At 45.8% G+C, this 15,797-nt stretch overlaps 1 protein-coding gene across 2 annotated transcripts in view; it reads left to right on the top strand.

Annotated features, from left to right (window-relative positions):
- Positions 1-12,121, top strand: part of LOC129343677 (angiopoietin-2-like) — a 54,313-nt gene extending 42,192 nt beyond the window's left edge. For both annotated transcript variants that reach the window (XM_055000035.1, XM_055000036.1), the window contains exons 6-9: positions 2,310-2,411; positions 5,547-5,716; positions 7,279-7,409; positions 9,186-12,121. In XM_055000035.1, coding sequence (XP_054856010.1) covers positions 2,310-2,411; positions 5,547-5,716; positions 7,279-7,409; positions 9,186-9,355 — 573 coding nt within the window. In that variant the 3' untranslated portion in view covers positions 9,356-12,121. The remainder of the gene's footprint in view (positions 1-2,309; positions 2,412-5,546; positions 5,717-7,278; positions 7,410-9,185) is intronic.
- The last annotated feature ends 3,676 nt before the right edge of the window (positions 12,122-15,797 follow it).

Consider the following 15,797-nt stretch of genomic DNA (forward strand, 5'->3'; position numbering starts at 1 on the left):
ATTCAACACAAACTTTACAGTCCATTAGTGTGAAATTGGCCCCTGTAATGGGTCGAACTTATCTACCTTGGGACTAAAGAGCTGCACTTATCAACTTGGCCCAGTCATCATAGACAAGCCTCTTTGATTGGTCAGGCATATCCAGTGTCTAGTGGGATTTGCAGAAGCTTCAATCTCTGTAGTAGTTTGTCTGGCTGCACATAAGATCCTTACAGCATTGACTTGTTCATCATTACACTCAAGACGTGATTCTCATCAACATGCAGAAGCCATCCCCCCAAATATCTTATAAGTGCAAGTGAAGCATTTCACCACCTTTGCTTCCCAGTGTGGGCGGGAGCCTTCCTGCCCACTCTCTTCCATCCTAGAATTCCTTCTCCATCCTCATTTTCTAGAACTGGTGCACTTCTCCCTTGGAGTACATATGGCTGCAGTCTCTGCGTCTTGACCTCTCTGTCAAGAGTTCTCACAAGCTATTGTGAAGCAGTTCTTCTAGTGCCCCGTTCAACTCTGTCCTCCAATCCAGTCTCTGGCCCCAGCCTGGGAGCTGCAGCTTGTCTTGACACAAATGATGAGAATGCCTTGGGTCCTCTCAAGCAGGCATGCATTGGGAGAATCCCTGATACATGGGGGCTAATTCAGATTAGGACCTTGGCATCATGGGAAAGGGGGCTTGAGAGTTCCCCTGCCCCATTTGCCCCTCCTAAAATGGCTCCACTATTTGCTCCTTTGTGGGAGGTTACAAGTACTAATAGACAACATGTGTACACATAAGTTTCCTCAGTGGGGCAAATAGGAATACCCTACTGGGAAAACAGTGCAGAGGGGGAAGGTGTCCCTCTTCCTGCGTGCCACGCAATTCAAATCAGGACCTGAGAATCAACAGGGAACTCCCAGTGCACTTCTGACTGGTGTTTTCTGCACGGTCACTTTACAGTGTTTCAGAATCTATTCTGCTTCCCATGTTCTCTCAAGTTCTGCACCTGCAAGGGAGTCATGGGAAGCAGAAACGTTTATTGTCCATCTTTCCCCCATTTTTCCCCCTTGCGCACATTCCGCAATTTTTTTTAAGCTGCTGCTCAGTTGCTGCTGGCACACGTTCTGTCCATGAAGAATCCAAAACTGTTCTGCTTCTCTCCTCCTCCCTTCCTTTCACCACAAGCTGATTGGTCTGTCCGCCAGTAACCACTCCCACTCTCTGAATTCCTTTTCTGCCATTTTTATCAGTAAAGTGAGGTAAGGGTCATAAGGTTGCTTCTTCGTTCACTTCCTTCCTCTGGAGTACGCACACACTCTTTTTTTTTCAAAGTTAGGAAGGAGTCTTAACATTGCTGCTTATTCCATGCTGGCTTTAAAGGCCGAGAAAGGGTTACATGGCTGCTTTTCCCACCCTCCCGGTATGTTTCAGGCTTCTGCTAATGCCAAAGAGAAAAAAACAAGCATTTTACACAGCTTGGAAACAAAGCGGCAGGGAAGCTGCCTGAGGGAATGAAGCAGCAACATTTTAACCCTTTCATGGCTTGACTTTAAAAATAATAATAAATGAGAGTGGAACAAGCACTACACATACATGTTTTCCCCCAGAACTCTGCCAGCAATTGCCTCTCCAGTGAGCACGGGACAGCCCAATCAGCAAATACGGGGGGGGGGGGCGGGGGGGCGGGGAGAGTTCCAACATTGCAACGCTACCATGCATGTGATTTTTTTTTTAAATGACATCAGCTCCAGCCTCCACAAAATGTGGCTCAAACAGACACAACTTGTCAGCAGACACCATATCGTCTCAAGGTCATGTAGTGCAGAATGATGGGACCCCAAGCTGTTTCAGCACCGATCGGCGTGAATTAAAATGTGCCATGCAGAATGAGCCACTGATAGGACCCAGAACAGATAGAAGGAAGGCCCATAATATGTAGTTAAATCCTCAGGATGTGAAATCTGAACTTCAAGGATCAATGTCCAGCCATGAATGTGGACTATTGGGTGGTGTAGGGTAAGATTCAAGTCCAGCAGCACCTTAATGACCAACAAGATCTCCAGGATATAAACTTTTGAGAGTTAAAGTAGGAATGGAGGTTCCTGAGCCTTTATATCCCAGACAGACAGAAGGTGGGAGGGGTGTTGCAAAGAAGGGAATCAGGATGCAAAGGTACAATGCAAATCATAATCAGCTTAATTAGAGCGGGGAGAAATGCTTAGGGTTAGGAGATTTCGGGTTATAGAGTTACCTCTTGGGGACAGTGTCCACCTGCACCAAGGGCTATCTCGAGGATAGTTACATCTTCGTTTAACGGGTGCTGTTCTTCCAGGCATTTTGTGACATGGAGACCAGCGGGGGAGGCTGGACTGTGATCCAGCACCGAAAGGATGGCTCTGTCGATTTCCAACGCAATTGGCAGGAATATAAAATGGTAAGTGCACACCCTGTAGGCCAATGAAGAGTACTAGCCTGGAAAGTCCCTCTGCTTCCTCCATCCATCCAAGCAGGGGGGGAAAAACCCCACTTCATGGTGGAGCTGGGGCAGGGCTGGGGCATTGTCTATAATGGCTGTTTGTGGTACGGCTAGACCGCTTGGTGCTTGCATCCAAAAAGAGTGAAGAAATCACTGCTCCCTCTTCTCTGCCTTAATGTTCTCCTGCATTTGAAGTAGATAATAAACCATATAACCCCACTCAAGCTGACTTTGTGGTGTTCCTTATACCTGGACTTGCAAAGAGTCAGCAAGGGCTACAGAATCCTGAAGAGCTGGCTGCTCTTAGGAGATTCGCCATAGCTCAGAGGTAGAGCATTTGCTTGGCATACTGAAGGTTCCAGGTTAAATCTCCAGCATCTTCATTTTAAAGGACCAGACCGTAGGTGATGTGTAAGATCGCTGCCTGCGACCCTGGAGGGCCACTGCCAGTCTGAGTAGACAGTGCTGACCTTGATGGACCAAGGGTCTGATAAGGCAGCTTCATCTGTTCATGTATGTGTTCTTCCAAAAAACAAACCCTGAGACAGCCTCCTGTAGGCATTCCCTCACAGTGCAAGGAGAGTTCTCTGTCCCCTATACTGCTGTATTATCCTGCCTCACCAGTTCCATTTCGGCTAAGCTATGGCTGTTAATGGATTGCCTTCAGGCTACTACTGTCTCCCTCCCACCTTGTTAAAAAGCAAACACTTGCAAATCATAGGGTGGGAGAATGGGGACTTTGCTGACCAGAAGACAGCAAAGTTGTGTTCAGTTGTGTTCAGTCACAGCGCTAACTGTAGTTTCTTGCTTAAAATCTGTTTTAAAATTTCAAGCATTCACCGAAAACATCGTTTCGTTTGCCAAACCAATCCCCTTCCCCAGAGGATGCACACACAGTGAGATTTGCAAGCAATGATTAGTATTCAAACCCACGTTTTACAGACCATGTGCAATTATTCCTCTACCTATATTTCTGGTTCTGCGGGTTCCAACATGTCTTACGTAAGCTTATCAAAGGCAATAAAAACCCTCATTGCTTGCAAATTGGAAAGGGGTGATAGATCTGTGATCACACAATACTATCATTATTACTCTGCATTAAAAGATTCTTACAGTACACTACTTTGTTTATGATATTTCCACATGGATGTTTTGCTCTGGTTGTGCACCACCCCACGTTGTCATCAGCTTTATATGTTCCCCTCACTTTGTGGTGATCTTTCCTTGAACCTGCTTGAGTATGATCTTTTAGGAACGATTGCAGTCTTTTGCATGGTATGTAGAGGAAAAGTGTGCATTTTGACAGGTCCTGCCCATATCCGCGCAGTTTTCCTTGGCTCAGTTCCCTGCGGCTGCCAAATGTAAATGACATATCGCTATAACTCAAAATTGCTAACTGACATATCTCTGTAGCTTAATACTATGGTGATATGTCAATTATTGATTTTTTGAAAAAAGCCCCCTGAAAGACTCCCAGTGGTATGAGGAGGGGAAGTCAGGGGTGGGGGAAGAAAGTGCATGGGCGATTAGTGCACGGATACTCTGTTGCTGCTGCAAGCATGGTGGCATTCACAGCAGCAACGAAAGGAACACTGAATATTGTTTGTTTGTTTGTTTGTTTGTTTGTTTGTTTGTTTGTTTGTTTGTTTGTTTGTTTGTTTGTTTGTTTGTTTGTTTTTCAACTTATACCCTGCCCTCCCTGCAAATGAGCTTAGGGCGGCTTACAACAGAAAATATACAATTAAAATATCATAAAAATATTAAAGGTAACGGTAGTTCCCTGTGCAAGCACTGAGTCATTACTGACCCATGGGGGGACATCGCATCACCATGTTTTCTTGGCAGACTTTTTATGGGGTGCTTTACCATTGCCTTCCCCAGTTATCTACACTTTACCCCCAGGAAACTGGGTACTCATTTTACTGACCTTGGAAGTATGGAAGGCTAAGTCAACCTTGAGCCGGCTACTTGAACCCAGCTTCCGTCAGGATCAAACTCAGGTCATGAGCAGAGCTTGGGCTGCAGTACTGCAGTCCAAGCTCTGGCAGAAGCCGGGTTCAGGTAGCCGGCTCAAAGTTGACTCAGCGTTCCATCCATCTGAGTAGACAGTACTGATGTTGATGGCCCAATAGTCTGATTCAGTATAAGGCAACCTTATGTATTCATGTGGTTTACAGTGTAATCCTAAACAGTTACACTCTTCTGTGCTTTGATAGACTTATAAGAGTGTAACTCTGCTTAGGTTAGGGTGGTTCTATGAGTTCTCAGGGATAAAATGCATGTGATGTAGGAAATCCACATTCAAAGTCTCCTACTTTTTTTAAAGGCAAAAGCAATCAGAGGAGATGGCAGGTTCTGAATGTGGGTGCAATGCAGGGGGAAGAGGTTTACATTCTTTTTCCTTCTCCCTTTTTTCTGATATAAAGAAATTAAAGCTACCATTTTCCCCACAGGATGGGAACGGGGCATGTAGGTGTCTTCATGTAATTCACACAGGGCAGATAGGAGGGCAGGTTGGTTTAAATGTTGCAAATGGTGCAATGGAGGCTTTAATATTGTGTCCCGATATTTGGGAGAAAAGTGAGTTTATAAATGTTTTAATAAATTAATGAAAAAGAGCATTTGAAAGGTCCAGGTCAGATTCCTCCCCCAAACTGATACTAGCTCTTGGCAAATTGTGGGAGATCCTGATCACATCATATCTACTTCCTCCCATAAAACCTGGCCTGTGTCAACCCTCCAATTTTTGGTGTCGTAGTTAGAGTATCGGACTAGGATCTGGGAGGCCCAGGTTTGAATCCCCACTATGCCATACAAGCTTGCTTGGTGACCTTGGGCCAGTCGCACTCGCAGCCTAACCTACCTCACAGGGTTATTGTGAGGATAAACTAGAGGAGAGGCGAATGATATATGCAGCTTCGAGTTACCACTGGGGAGAAATCAAGTAAATAAATAAGTCCATCATCTCAGCAGCTGCACTTCCAGGCAGTCTCTGTAGTGTCAGATAAGTTTTTGCCACATGTTCTAACGAGAATCTGTGAAATGCCGTCCTGCTCACCTGTGCTCCCTTGACATTTTGTACATCCCATGCAGGGCTTTGGGTCTCCACATGGAGAATATTGGTTGGGCAACGAGTTTGTCCATTTGCTCACAACGACTCAGGGTTCCTACTCTCTCCGTATCAGACTGCAAGACTGGGAAAGCAACGAAGTCTATTCCCTGTATGACCATTTCTTGTTAGACTCCGAGAAACAGAACTACCGGTGAGTCTACCTTTACAAACGTATGTGGTTTCCTTAAGCAAATGTCAGCCTCCATGTGATCACCCCATTGGCCTGCCTTGCTGGGCCCACCACTTCTGAAGAAGAGATGAACAGAACATAGAGATGGTTTTGAAATGTTTGCCATTTTTTAAGTGGGAAACTGAGGGCGCTCCACACCCAGACACTCTAAACAGGAGAAAAGATAAGATAGGCCCCTGCTTCCTTTTTAGTTTGAAACTCAAACATTTTGTACCCCAATTACTGCTAAAATATACACAGTGTGATAATAATAGGAACCAAAGATTTCTATGAGTGAGTGCATGAAGAGCCGGGCCGTTTCCACACGACTTACCAGTCTCCTTAGTGTTGCGCAAAACACGCGGAAGATAGCGTCTTCCCATGCGAAATTGCACCAGGAAGATGCGATGTCGCACAAAACTCCCGTATGATAGCATCTTCCTGGCATGATTTTGGAGAGAAGATGATATGTTAAGCATCTCTCAAAATGCTGCCACACACCTGGGGTGATTTTGTGTGTTTTCTGCTTTTTAAGAAACTTCCAGTAGCAAGTTGGGAATTTCTAGACAACCACCAAGAGTTTTCAGAAAGTCAGCAGCGTCCACCTACAAAGAGGAGCTGGAGCTGGATTGAAAATCCCAGCACAGAAAGGGCAACTCGGGGAAGAGTTTGAGTGCATCCTGCTGTTCCTTATCTGTCACAGACCCAGAGCATGTAATTAATATTACTTTAGAACTGCCAAAAACAATAGTATGTTGTCTGGCAATATAACTATACATATAGGTAGCAACTGACACCTGGAAGGAGTCTGGGTGGACAGGGACATGGTGGGGCACTGAACCACAGAGTTTCCATTGAATCCTAAAGAAGTATGACATCACTTCCATGTTTGCCCTGGAAATGACATCACACTGTCGATGGCCGTTTCCACATGGCTTACCTTGTTCTGGAAAACAGCGAAATCTCTCATGAAATCGCGCGAGAAGATGCGATAACAGCGTCTTCGTGCAAGATTTCGCCGTTTTCCGGAACAAGATAAGCCGTGTGGAAATGGCCGATGTGACAGTAACTTTTTCTTTATTTCTCCTCCAATGTCCTATCAAGCACTGACAGAGGCCAGGGAGGCCCCTAGTAGGATTGGCAACCCTACAAAACAAGCATTTTCTGAGTTGCAGGAAAATGTGCATTTTAATATAATGCATGATTGGAGGACATCCTTAGGCTGGAGGACCTCTCTCCATTTTTAAGGATTCTTCGTCCAACTTAAGCAGCTCCTCCACTGAAGGGTGGAGGAAGGCTTCAGGCTTTGTTCAGTGAAGTGGTATGACAGTGGCAGGATCTATACCAGTGTTTCAAAAATCCTGTGGTAAGGCATGCTGCCCATTTCCTAAGCGAATGGTTTGTCCCTTTGTCCTGCAACACAGCAAATCTCTATTTCTTCTGCAGTCAGACAAGTGCACTCACTTCCAAGTGAGTCCAAGGAAAAGCCATTGCCAGAGGGTTGTAGTTAACAGCTGTTTATTTGCTTGTCCTGCTCTCTCCAGGCTTTATGTGCGGAGGTACAGTGGCACAGCTGGACGCACAAGCAGCCTCAGTCTCTCAGGGATGGACTTCAGCACCAAGGATGTTGACAATGACAACTGTCTCTGCAAATGTGCGCAGATGCTCAGCGGAGGTAATGAATGGAAGCGGGACAGTATGGCACACAGTTCTGGAGTTGCATTGCAAGTTTGTATAACCCATGATACAGGTCCGCTGGGGAAACCAAGTGGGTCTGGCCCTGGGAATTTGCTAGTAAGCTCTGAGTATCCCACTTTGAAGCCCAGACTACGTAGACATTGATCTGTGAGTCAGATGGCTGCTGTGGGGAACTAATTTCCCCAACCGACACACCAATACCATTACCCCAATTTGTATTTGGGGTAATGGGATGGGATGGGGGGGGGAAGGGGCTTCAGTCTCCTGCCCTGCTCTATTTCCCTGAGCTCAAGGCCCTGGGAAAGATGTTCTTTGCCCCATTGTGGGCTGTACATGCAGTATCTTAATGTCTCAGAAGAAGCATGGGGTACTAGAACCAAACAACATGTTAAGTTCCCTTGCAAATCCCCACCCATATTAGTATTGCAAGGCAGATATAGTGTTTCGGAATCCTATATTTTCCTCATTATGGATGACACCAGCCTGTAGTGTGTGCATGATTCAGTAGGTTTATGGAATTTGGTATATTATCTGGCATCCCAGGACTCTCGAGTCCCCGCTTCTTCCCCCATCCTTATGATAGTGGGCCAAGCTTATGAATGTCTTTATAGTACCTGATGAATGCCTGAGGGTGTTGATAGCATGTCCAGTGCATACTATTATTTTCCACCTACCTGTAGATTCAGAAGTGTGCATACTCACACCTCAGGTCTTACAAGAAGGCTGTCCTCCTAGCAGGACAGGAAAGCCCCCAAGATTTCATTCAATCAGCAGTTTCCAAGGGCGAAGAAGCCATTTGGACAGAGACCGATGCCAGGCAAACAGAGCCGTTTCCACACAGCTTACCTTATTCTGCAAAATAGCGAAATCTCGTGCGAAATCTCGCGGGAAGACGCTGTTATCACGCGAGAAGACGCAATAACAGCGTCTTCTCGTGAGATTTCGCGCGAGATTTTGCTATTTTGCAGAATAAGGTAAACCGTGTGGAAACGGCCCAGGTCTCATCCCACAGAGATGGGGGGGGGGGGGAACAGTGGCTGTTTCCACACGGCTTACCTTATTCTGCAAAATAGTGAAATCTCGCACAAAATCTCACGAGTAGATGCTGTTACCGCATCTTCTCGTGCGATAACAGCATCTTCTCACGAGATTTCATACGAGATTTCGCTATTTTGCAGAATAAGGTAAGCTGTGTGGAAATGGCCAGTGGCTCTCTGCATCCGTGTCATAGTCATGCTATCTTGTAACAGACTTTTGAAGGTTTTGGATGAGGAGTTTTGGGGGGTGGGGTTTTCATAGCTTTGGCCAGGATAGCACAATCCTGAACATACTCAAAGGGCCACCTGTCCCTCCATGTTCCCATGCAGCAGCAAGATATACTGTTGGTTCCTCCCCCTGCCCCCCACCAGCTTGTCCAAGACATGTTCAGCTGCAATCCAGGCTTGAGCTTTTTTAGTGGCCACCCCATGCCTCTGGAGCAGCTTCCTGGAAGAGGCCAGGAGGGCTCCTGCCCTCCTGGTTCTTCAGTGAGGGTGCAAAACAGAGTTATTCCAGGGAGCTTTGGAGCAACCAAGGCAAACAATACCCTAATTGTGGGAGCATACGGTGAGTTTATTTAAAATGGTTTTTAGTGTCTGTTAATTTTTTTTGTTTTATCAACTCTTTTTTATACTGTTGTTGCCTGCCTTGAGTTCTGAGGTGCTCAGGTGAAAGATGCGAAAACAGCCTTCTCTTCTTTCCTACCCCATGCCAGGCTGGTGGTTTGATGCGTGTGGACCCTCTAACTTGAATGGCCTTTATTACCTGCCCAACCCGACCAGCAACCGGATGAACGGCATAAAGTGGCATTACTGGAAGGGTCCGAGCTACAGCCTCAAGATGGCTGCCATGATGATCCGCCCAGTGGATTTCAGAGAGGAATAAGGGACCCACCTATGGGCCGCCACGAAAACAACAAAACCCAGCAAACTCAGTTCGCACGGATAGGCGGCAGCTCTATGGCTCTCTTCAAGTATTTGCAACTCAGGAGGGGACTGTAATCAGTTGCTGGTGGTGGTGCTGGGATTACCAAGGTCATGGCAGTTCAGACTGGTGCTAGCACAGGGCATCCAGTAGACTCCCCATGATTGCAGGAGGTAAACACAGAACTTGGTGGCCTCACACAGAGAATTTAGCATCCTGAAATGTAAAGCAGCTCAGCTTTTATTTTCCACTGGGATGGGGGGAATAGAACTAGCATACATGCTTGTAAAGGTAAGGATGACAATGCCTGGTTAATGTGTAGCAAACTTTCAAATGCCAGAGGAGGGGCCAAGCTGGGCATCTCAGGGCCAAAAGGGTACAAGGTTCAGTGGCTACATGGCTCTTGGGTTTGCCCCTTTCTCACCCCCAAGGGCTACTAGAAGCAGAATAAATCATGCAAATAAATCCACATGCATTTAATTTGCTTAATTCCACTTCAAGGATGGCACAGCAGCCATTTTGAAAGATATGCTTTCCGGAGGTAGGTTTTAACCACTCTCTTGCACACCTAATAACCCAGATGTAGTGGCTGCCACTCCCAGCTCCCCGAGAATGTTCTCCATCCTTCAGTGTTCCAAGGACCAAACTAGCTGAGATGGGGGAAACCTGAAATTGGATCTATTTCCCTTTGTTTTTCCTTAAAAGAAAGTACAGGAGGACTGGAGCTGGTTTCCCCCCTTCTTTTGAGAGCATCTACCACAAGATCATTCCTTAATTTTCCACTATCCAGATTTTTCCCTGCTTTGCTCCAACATTTCCCAAACATGGTATAATACAATATTTTGGGAAAGAAGGTGCTCATTTTTGCAGGTCTCACGCACATTGGCACCATTTTTCTTCCCTTGGACACCTGCGGCCCCCATTTATATCAACTCCATGCCACTGGAGGACTTTTTAAAAAGCCAGTAATTGTCATATTGCTGTAGTTGAATACTTTAGTGATACACCAGCTACTGTTTTTTTAAAAGCCTGAAAAAGCTCTCCAGTGACTTGGGGGGGGGGGGCACAACGTGGATGCTGCATTGCCACTGCAAATGCCTCTCGATTCATAACAGTGGCAAGATCTCTACAGTGAATAGTTGCTGTGTGGCGAACTTTATCTCTATCACACATTAAATCTGAAAAACAACCAACAACACAACATTCAAACGGGCTCTGAATCTTAGTTGGGTATAGCCAGTGACAATAATTTTGGCTTCCATTAATAACACCGTTGCATTTCAAGCTAGGCATGGGGAACAGAGAACAGTGCAAGCCATTTCAGTTTAAATGTTATAATATTTTTGGACCCTCAGATAAAGATTACTCAACTACTGGAATGAGGCACAAGTTTAATATCTTAAGCAACTAACAGCACAATCCTGTTACCCAAGTCTAAGCCTACTGAAACCAAGGGCCTTAGACCGGAAGAACTCTGCATAGGATTGTACTGTAAAACATCTTGTGCAACCGTATCTTACGATGCCATGCTAAGCAGAGTTAATACTCTTCTAAGTCTGTACAGCCTCCAAAGTCCAAACTTCAACGGACTTCGAAAGTTGTAACTCTGTTTAGGATTACTCTTCTAGAACTAAGGTTATGTGAATTTAGGGCAAGTCCTCAAACCACCAGTTCCCTAACACTGTTCATAAAAGGGAATGTTTCTGAATTATAAATTCTGTCACTACATCTCCCCCCCTTTACTATTATACAGTAACAAAGATAATATATATATACAATAAAAATAAATGATACATATTAAACTTATATACTTAATATTATCTATTTAAACCATCATCACCAGTTAACATCAGACAGTACAGTGTGTTAATCATACAGTAACATGTCTCTATAAGTCATTCCAGAGCTTGGATCTTTTTAGATTAATGCCTCCGTACAGGTTCATCATCATGCATCAGTAACGGAGACATTACTCTTATTATGGCTGGGGGAGGGAGGGATTGTCTCATTCCCTCTTGGTCATAGTTCCATTTATTCCCTGCCAAACATGCAGGTTCCAACCCTCACCAGCCATTTAGAAAGTGGTGAAACTCTGACGCTGTGCAAAGACTAGCAAATAGATGAGTGATAGGCCAGTGAACGAGGACACCTTTGGGACACAGTTTTGTTCTTAACCAAAGAACGATTTTCATTGGACTATATTAGAATATAAAATACAGACACCACACACTATGTAGGAAAGTATAGCACACTAAGGCTAACAACTGAATAAGAAAAGGAAGAAGAAAATGATTAATGTCTAGCTACAGCACTTCAGAGTTACTAATGACAGCATCCTTCTGGATGGGTTCACGATCCTTTTGGAGAGTCAGGGAGTAGAGATAAGCCGCTCTCTCCTACCTCCTCCTTTCCCATTCTCAGATGAGCCACAACATACAAAGACTGCAGATCTTTTTCAACCCTTCTTCAGAGATACGGATGTCTCCCTCCCTCCTCCTGAGATAGGACCAGTCTCCACCAGACTCTACAGCCAGGCCAAACGCTAATCCTGTCACTCCTGAAGCCCAGGTTTTACGTTGACAACAAAAAGCTAGAGAAACATACATTTCTCCATTTCAGGATGGCAGTGGCAACAAATGGCAATGCCAGACCTCTTTGGCCCTTCTTCCTGAGAGCCAAGCTACAAGTGATGCCTGACATAAGTTGGACACTTGTCAGCTTCCCTCAAGTTTTGATGGGAAATGTAGGCGTCCTGGTCTTACAGCTTGGCTCTCCATTTAATTGAAGTTTACAGAACCCGCCCCCCACACACCCAGCGGAGGGGAAGGGGGCGCCCGACAACAGCCCGACACCTGCACTCCCCTCCCGACCGCATGTTCTCCCTCCCATAGACTGCTGCTCTGTAAACTTCAATTAAATGGAGAGCCAAGCTGCAAGACCAGGACGCCTACATTTCCCATCACAACTTGAGGGAAGCTGACAAGTGTTTAACCTGTGTCAGGCGACACTTGTAGCTTGGCTCTGAGAAAAGATAAGCTTACCCAGGTCCCAGGGGCCAGAGACAGAAGGTGAATTAAAAGGTTAACTAGGTATCTACAGGCCTGTTTGATATTCTTTTAGCATATCAACTCTCGATTGCATTACCTGTCAGTCGACTGAAAATTGGGCCAGTGCTTTCTGATACTTATGGGAACATCCTCGGGTATCTCTTGTATCACAATGGTTACTGCACAGTAAGTTTCTATTGGCAGTCAGGATCAAGGAAGACTATGGATACTTTTTTAAAAATTCCGCATACAATTGGTATTGATGCAAACTTGGTCCCCTGCAGGGGTCATTTCGTAGAAAAAGAGCTGGAGGAACTCATTAGCATAACTCGTTAGCATATGCCACGCCTCTTGCCATCACCGGAAGTGTGTCATTGGTATAACTGATTTGCATATGCCACACCCTCTGACATCACCTATTCTGGCTGTTTTGGAACCAATCTTGGCCATTCAGGGCCAAAATTGGGCCCAAAATGGCAAAAAGGGGCTGAAAATGGCTGAAAAGGGGCCCAAAATCGTCAGGATTGGGCTGCTGCTGAGCAGGAGAGTGATCCACCACCTGTCAGAGGCCCGATCTAGGCTGTTTTGGCCCCAATCCAGGCCAAAACAGGCCCAAACGGCTGAGAGTCAGGTGGGCGGGGCCACCTGACATGTGACCTCTTTGGGGAACTGCCGGAACTGCATTCCTGCACGTTCCCCCTCGAAATGAGGCCTGGTCCCCCGGTTTAAAGTCACAGGCTCTCTTGTCAAAATGATATTTTTATTTCAGTTTCTGAATTCTCTTCATCCTCCTGAGACTTTCATTATTATACTTCAGTAAGTACTCAGTTATGGGCACATTAACTCTAATGTATCTTCCCATTAAAAGCTGAGCAGAGAACCAACCATTCTCTATACACAGGCTGCTGTAATTAATTCAACAGCGATTTATCCAAATCACCACTACTATCAGAGTTTATCAGATTTTTGACCATCTGGATAGATCTTTTGACAAGTCCATTTGACTTAAGAAAGTTTGGGTTAGGTGTGTCGAGTTGAAAATCCTAGTGAACTGCCTGAATTCTATACAGGAAAAAATGTGGGGCGTTGTCATTGAAAACTGCCTCTGAAATACTATGTCGTGCATATATTCCTTTCTGGCTGGCAATCTGGGTAGCTGGTAGTTACTGCTCAGTGTACATATTTCTGGATATAAAGAATCATAGTCTGTGACTATTAAATAATCCTTGGAACTCTGTGTAAATAAATCAGTGGATACTTTCTAGTATGTCCTATATTGTGTGAACTCAATGGTTCCAGTTGTTGGTGTGGCTTATGTTTTAGGCAGGTGAAACAGCTTTCTGCCATATGTCCTGATTATTCCAGTTCTCAAGCTCACTTTTTTGCACTCCGTACCTAAACAACCCATGAATTTTCTGCAGTACTTCACTGTGGAGGGTACTGGGGATCGCCAGTTTGCTTCCCTTAAAGATTACTTCATCTATCACTGTGAGTTCATGCCTGCAATTCCAGTCATCTCCCATATGCAGATGGCTAGTTTCTGGCCCTCACCCATTCACAACTTGGATCAGATCCAGTGCTGGATCTGGATCAGTTTCTCATTTAAGATGCTGCGACTTTTTATTTGTCTCTGGAAATGAATTATATTCATGTTCAGTGATTTGTTAATAAAATTATAAAAACCTTATGGCCTGTTTCCACAACTGCTGATTAACTCTTTCGCAAGCATGTAGTAGACCGAGCAACTGTGATCTGGCAGCAACACTTCCCACAGTTAAAACAAAATTTTCCAAAGGCTTTGCACTGTTTGGGAGCATCCTGCGCCCCACAATTTTTGTATGTTTGACTCTTTCTATTTTCCCCCCTAGCAAACCTCTAGGGAGGTTTTTCTGTTTTTGAAGATGACTGTCCTGCAGTTTTCTCCTTTACATTCAGACAACACCTTCAGCTAAATTCAGATAATTGGTCGATGTCTTCACAGTCTCAAAGGCCCTGTAAATCTGAAGTTTTATCTAGGGACTAGCAACAAAGCCTGTTGTGGGAAAAAATACAATGGGCTCTAGGAAACAAATTTGGCTGCACTCCACAGTGGGCTGAATCAGCCCCAAATGGGCCCAATTCGGGCTGAATTAGGCTGCTGCAGAACCCAGGAATGCTGCTGGGGGGGGCATCACAGGCCGTGGAGTGCTCCTGTGCTCTGCAGCCACCCGATCTGGCCCCCGATTGAGCTAGATCATGCAGCTAAGGGCCCAGGAGCGTGGAGGGGGAGCAGAAATGGTGGTGGAGGACTCTTGCACTCTGCAGCCACCCAATCTGGCCCGTTTGGGCTGGATCGGGCGCCTGAGGCCCAGGAGCATGTGTGTGTGCGCGGAAAGGGTAGTGGCTCCTGCACTCTGCAACTGCCTGATATCTGGCCCTGATTTGGGCCGGATTGGGCAGCTGAGGGCTAGGAGTGTGGAGGGGGGCGGAAAGGGCCAAAATTGGGCTACTGCGGTGCACAGGAGTGCGCTGTGCCACCAGAGAACGTGCCTAAGAGGCACGTTTCCCTGCCTTTCCCCATCAGCCAGGTAAGCACAGGAGGGGGGTGGGAGCAGGGATTGGCAACTCTAATTGAGGCAGCAGGGAGTATCTACATGGGCCTTGGCTGCTCCACCGTGCTGGGCCTTCCCACTGCCTGCAGCAGCCTGCTGGGGCCTCCTCGACAAGCTGTATTGCCGAGGGCTCACCTTTCATCCCCGCAGAGGGGTACATGAGTGCACCGGTGAGTCGTCGGCAATACGACTCACCTTTTATATGGTAGGATAAATCTCCGTCTCTTAGCAGCCATTTTCTAGTTTCTTTTTTCTTAGCCATTATGATGGCTTTCACCCAGCCTTTCACCTTTCATATACCCTGCCACTCACCACAAACCTCCCTTCACAGGTTTGGGGCCTTCCAGGCAGGTACGGGCTGGTCACCTCTAGGCCCATTTAATGTGATCAAAGCGTTTGAGGTCTCTGTGTGTGATATTTTCCCTCAGCCAACAATTCTAAGCCAGCCAAGGTTAATACAAAACAGACAAACTTTTTTATAAGATAATAGGAGTGAATGCTTTTAAACTCAAAAACGTACTGGGATTAAACAGCGAATGTTTCATTGTAACAGAACAAATTTAACTGCCTGCTACTTTTCTGCAGCCTTCTCTCACCCGCTCACTCTCGAACCAACTCTAACTCTGTTCGCCCAGCATTCTGCCCATTCCCATTGGCTTTCCCTCATGAGAGGCGGAACTGGAGCCAGTCCTGCCCATCACAGCCATGCAATATTAGTTCAACATGTCTGTTGTGACTTTTTGTTTAATAGTCTCACCTTCTGCA

This window comes from Eublepharis macularius, chromosome 15 (assembly GCF_028583425.1).
Source record: "Eublepharis macularius isolate TG4126 chromosome 15, MPM_Emac_v1.0, whole genome shotgun sequence".
Taxonomy (NCBI): domain Eukaryota; kingdom Metazoa; phylum Chordata; class Lepidosauria; order Squamata; family Eublepharidae; genus Eublepharis; species Eublepharis macularius.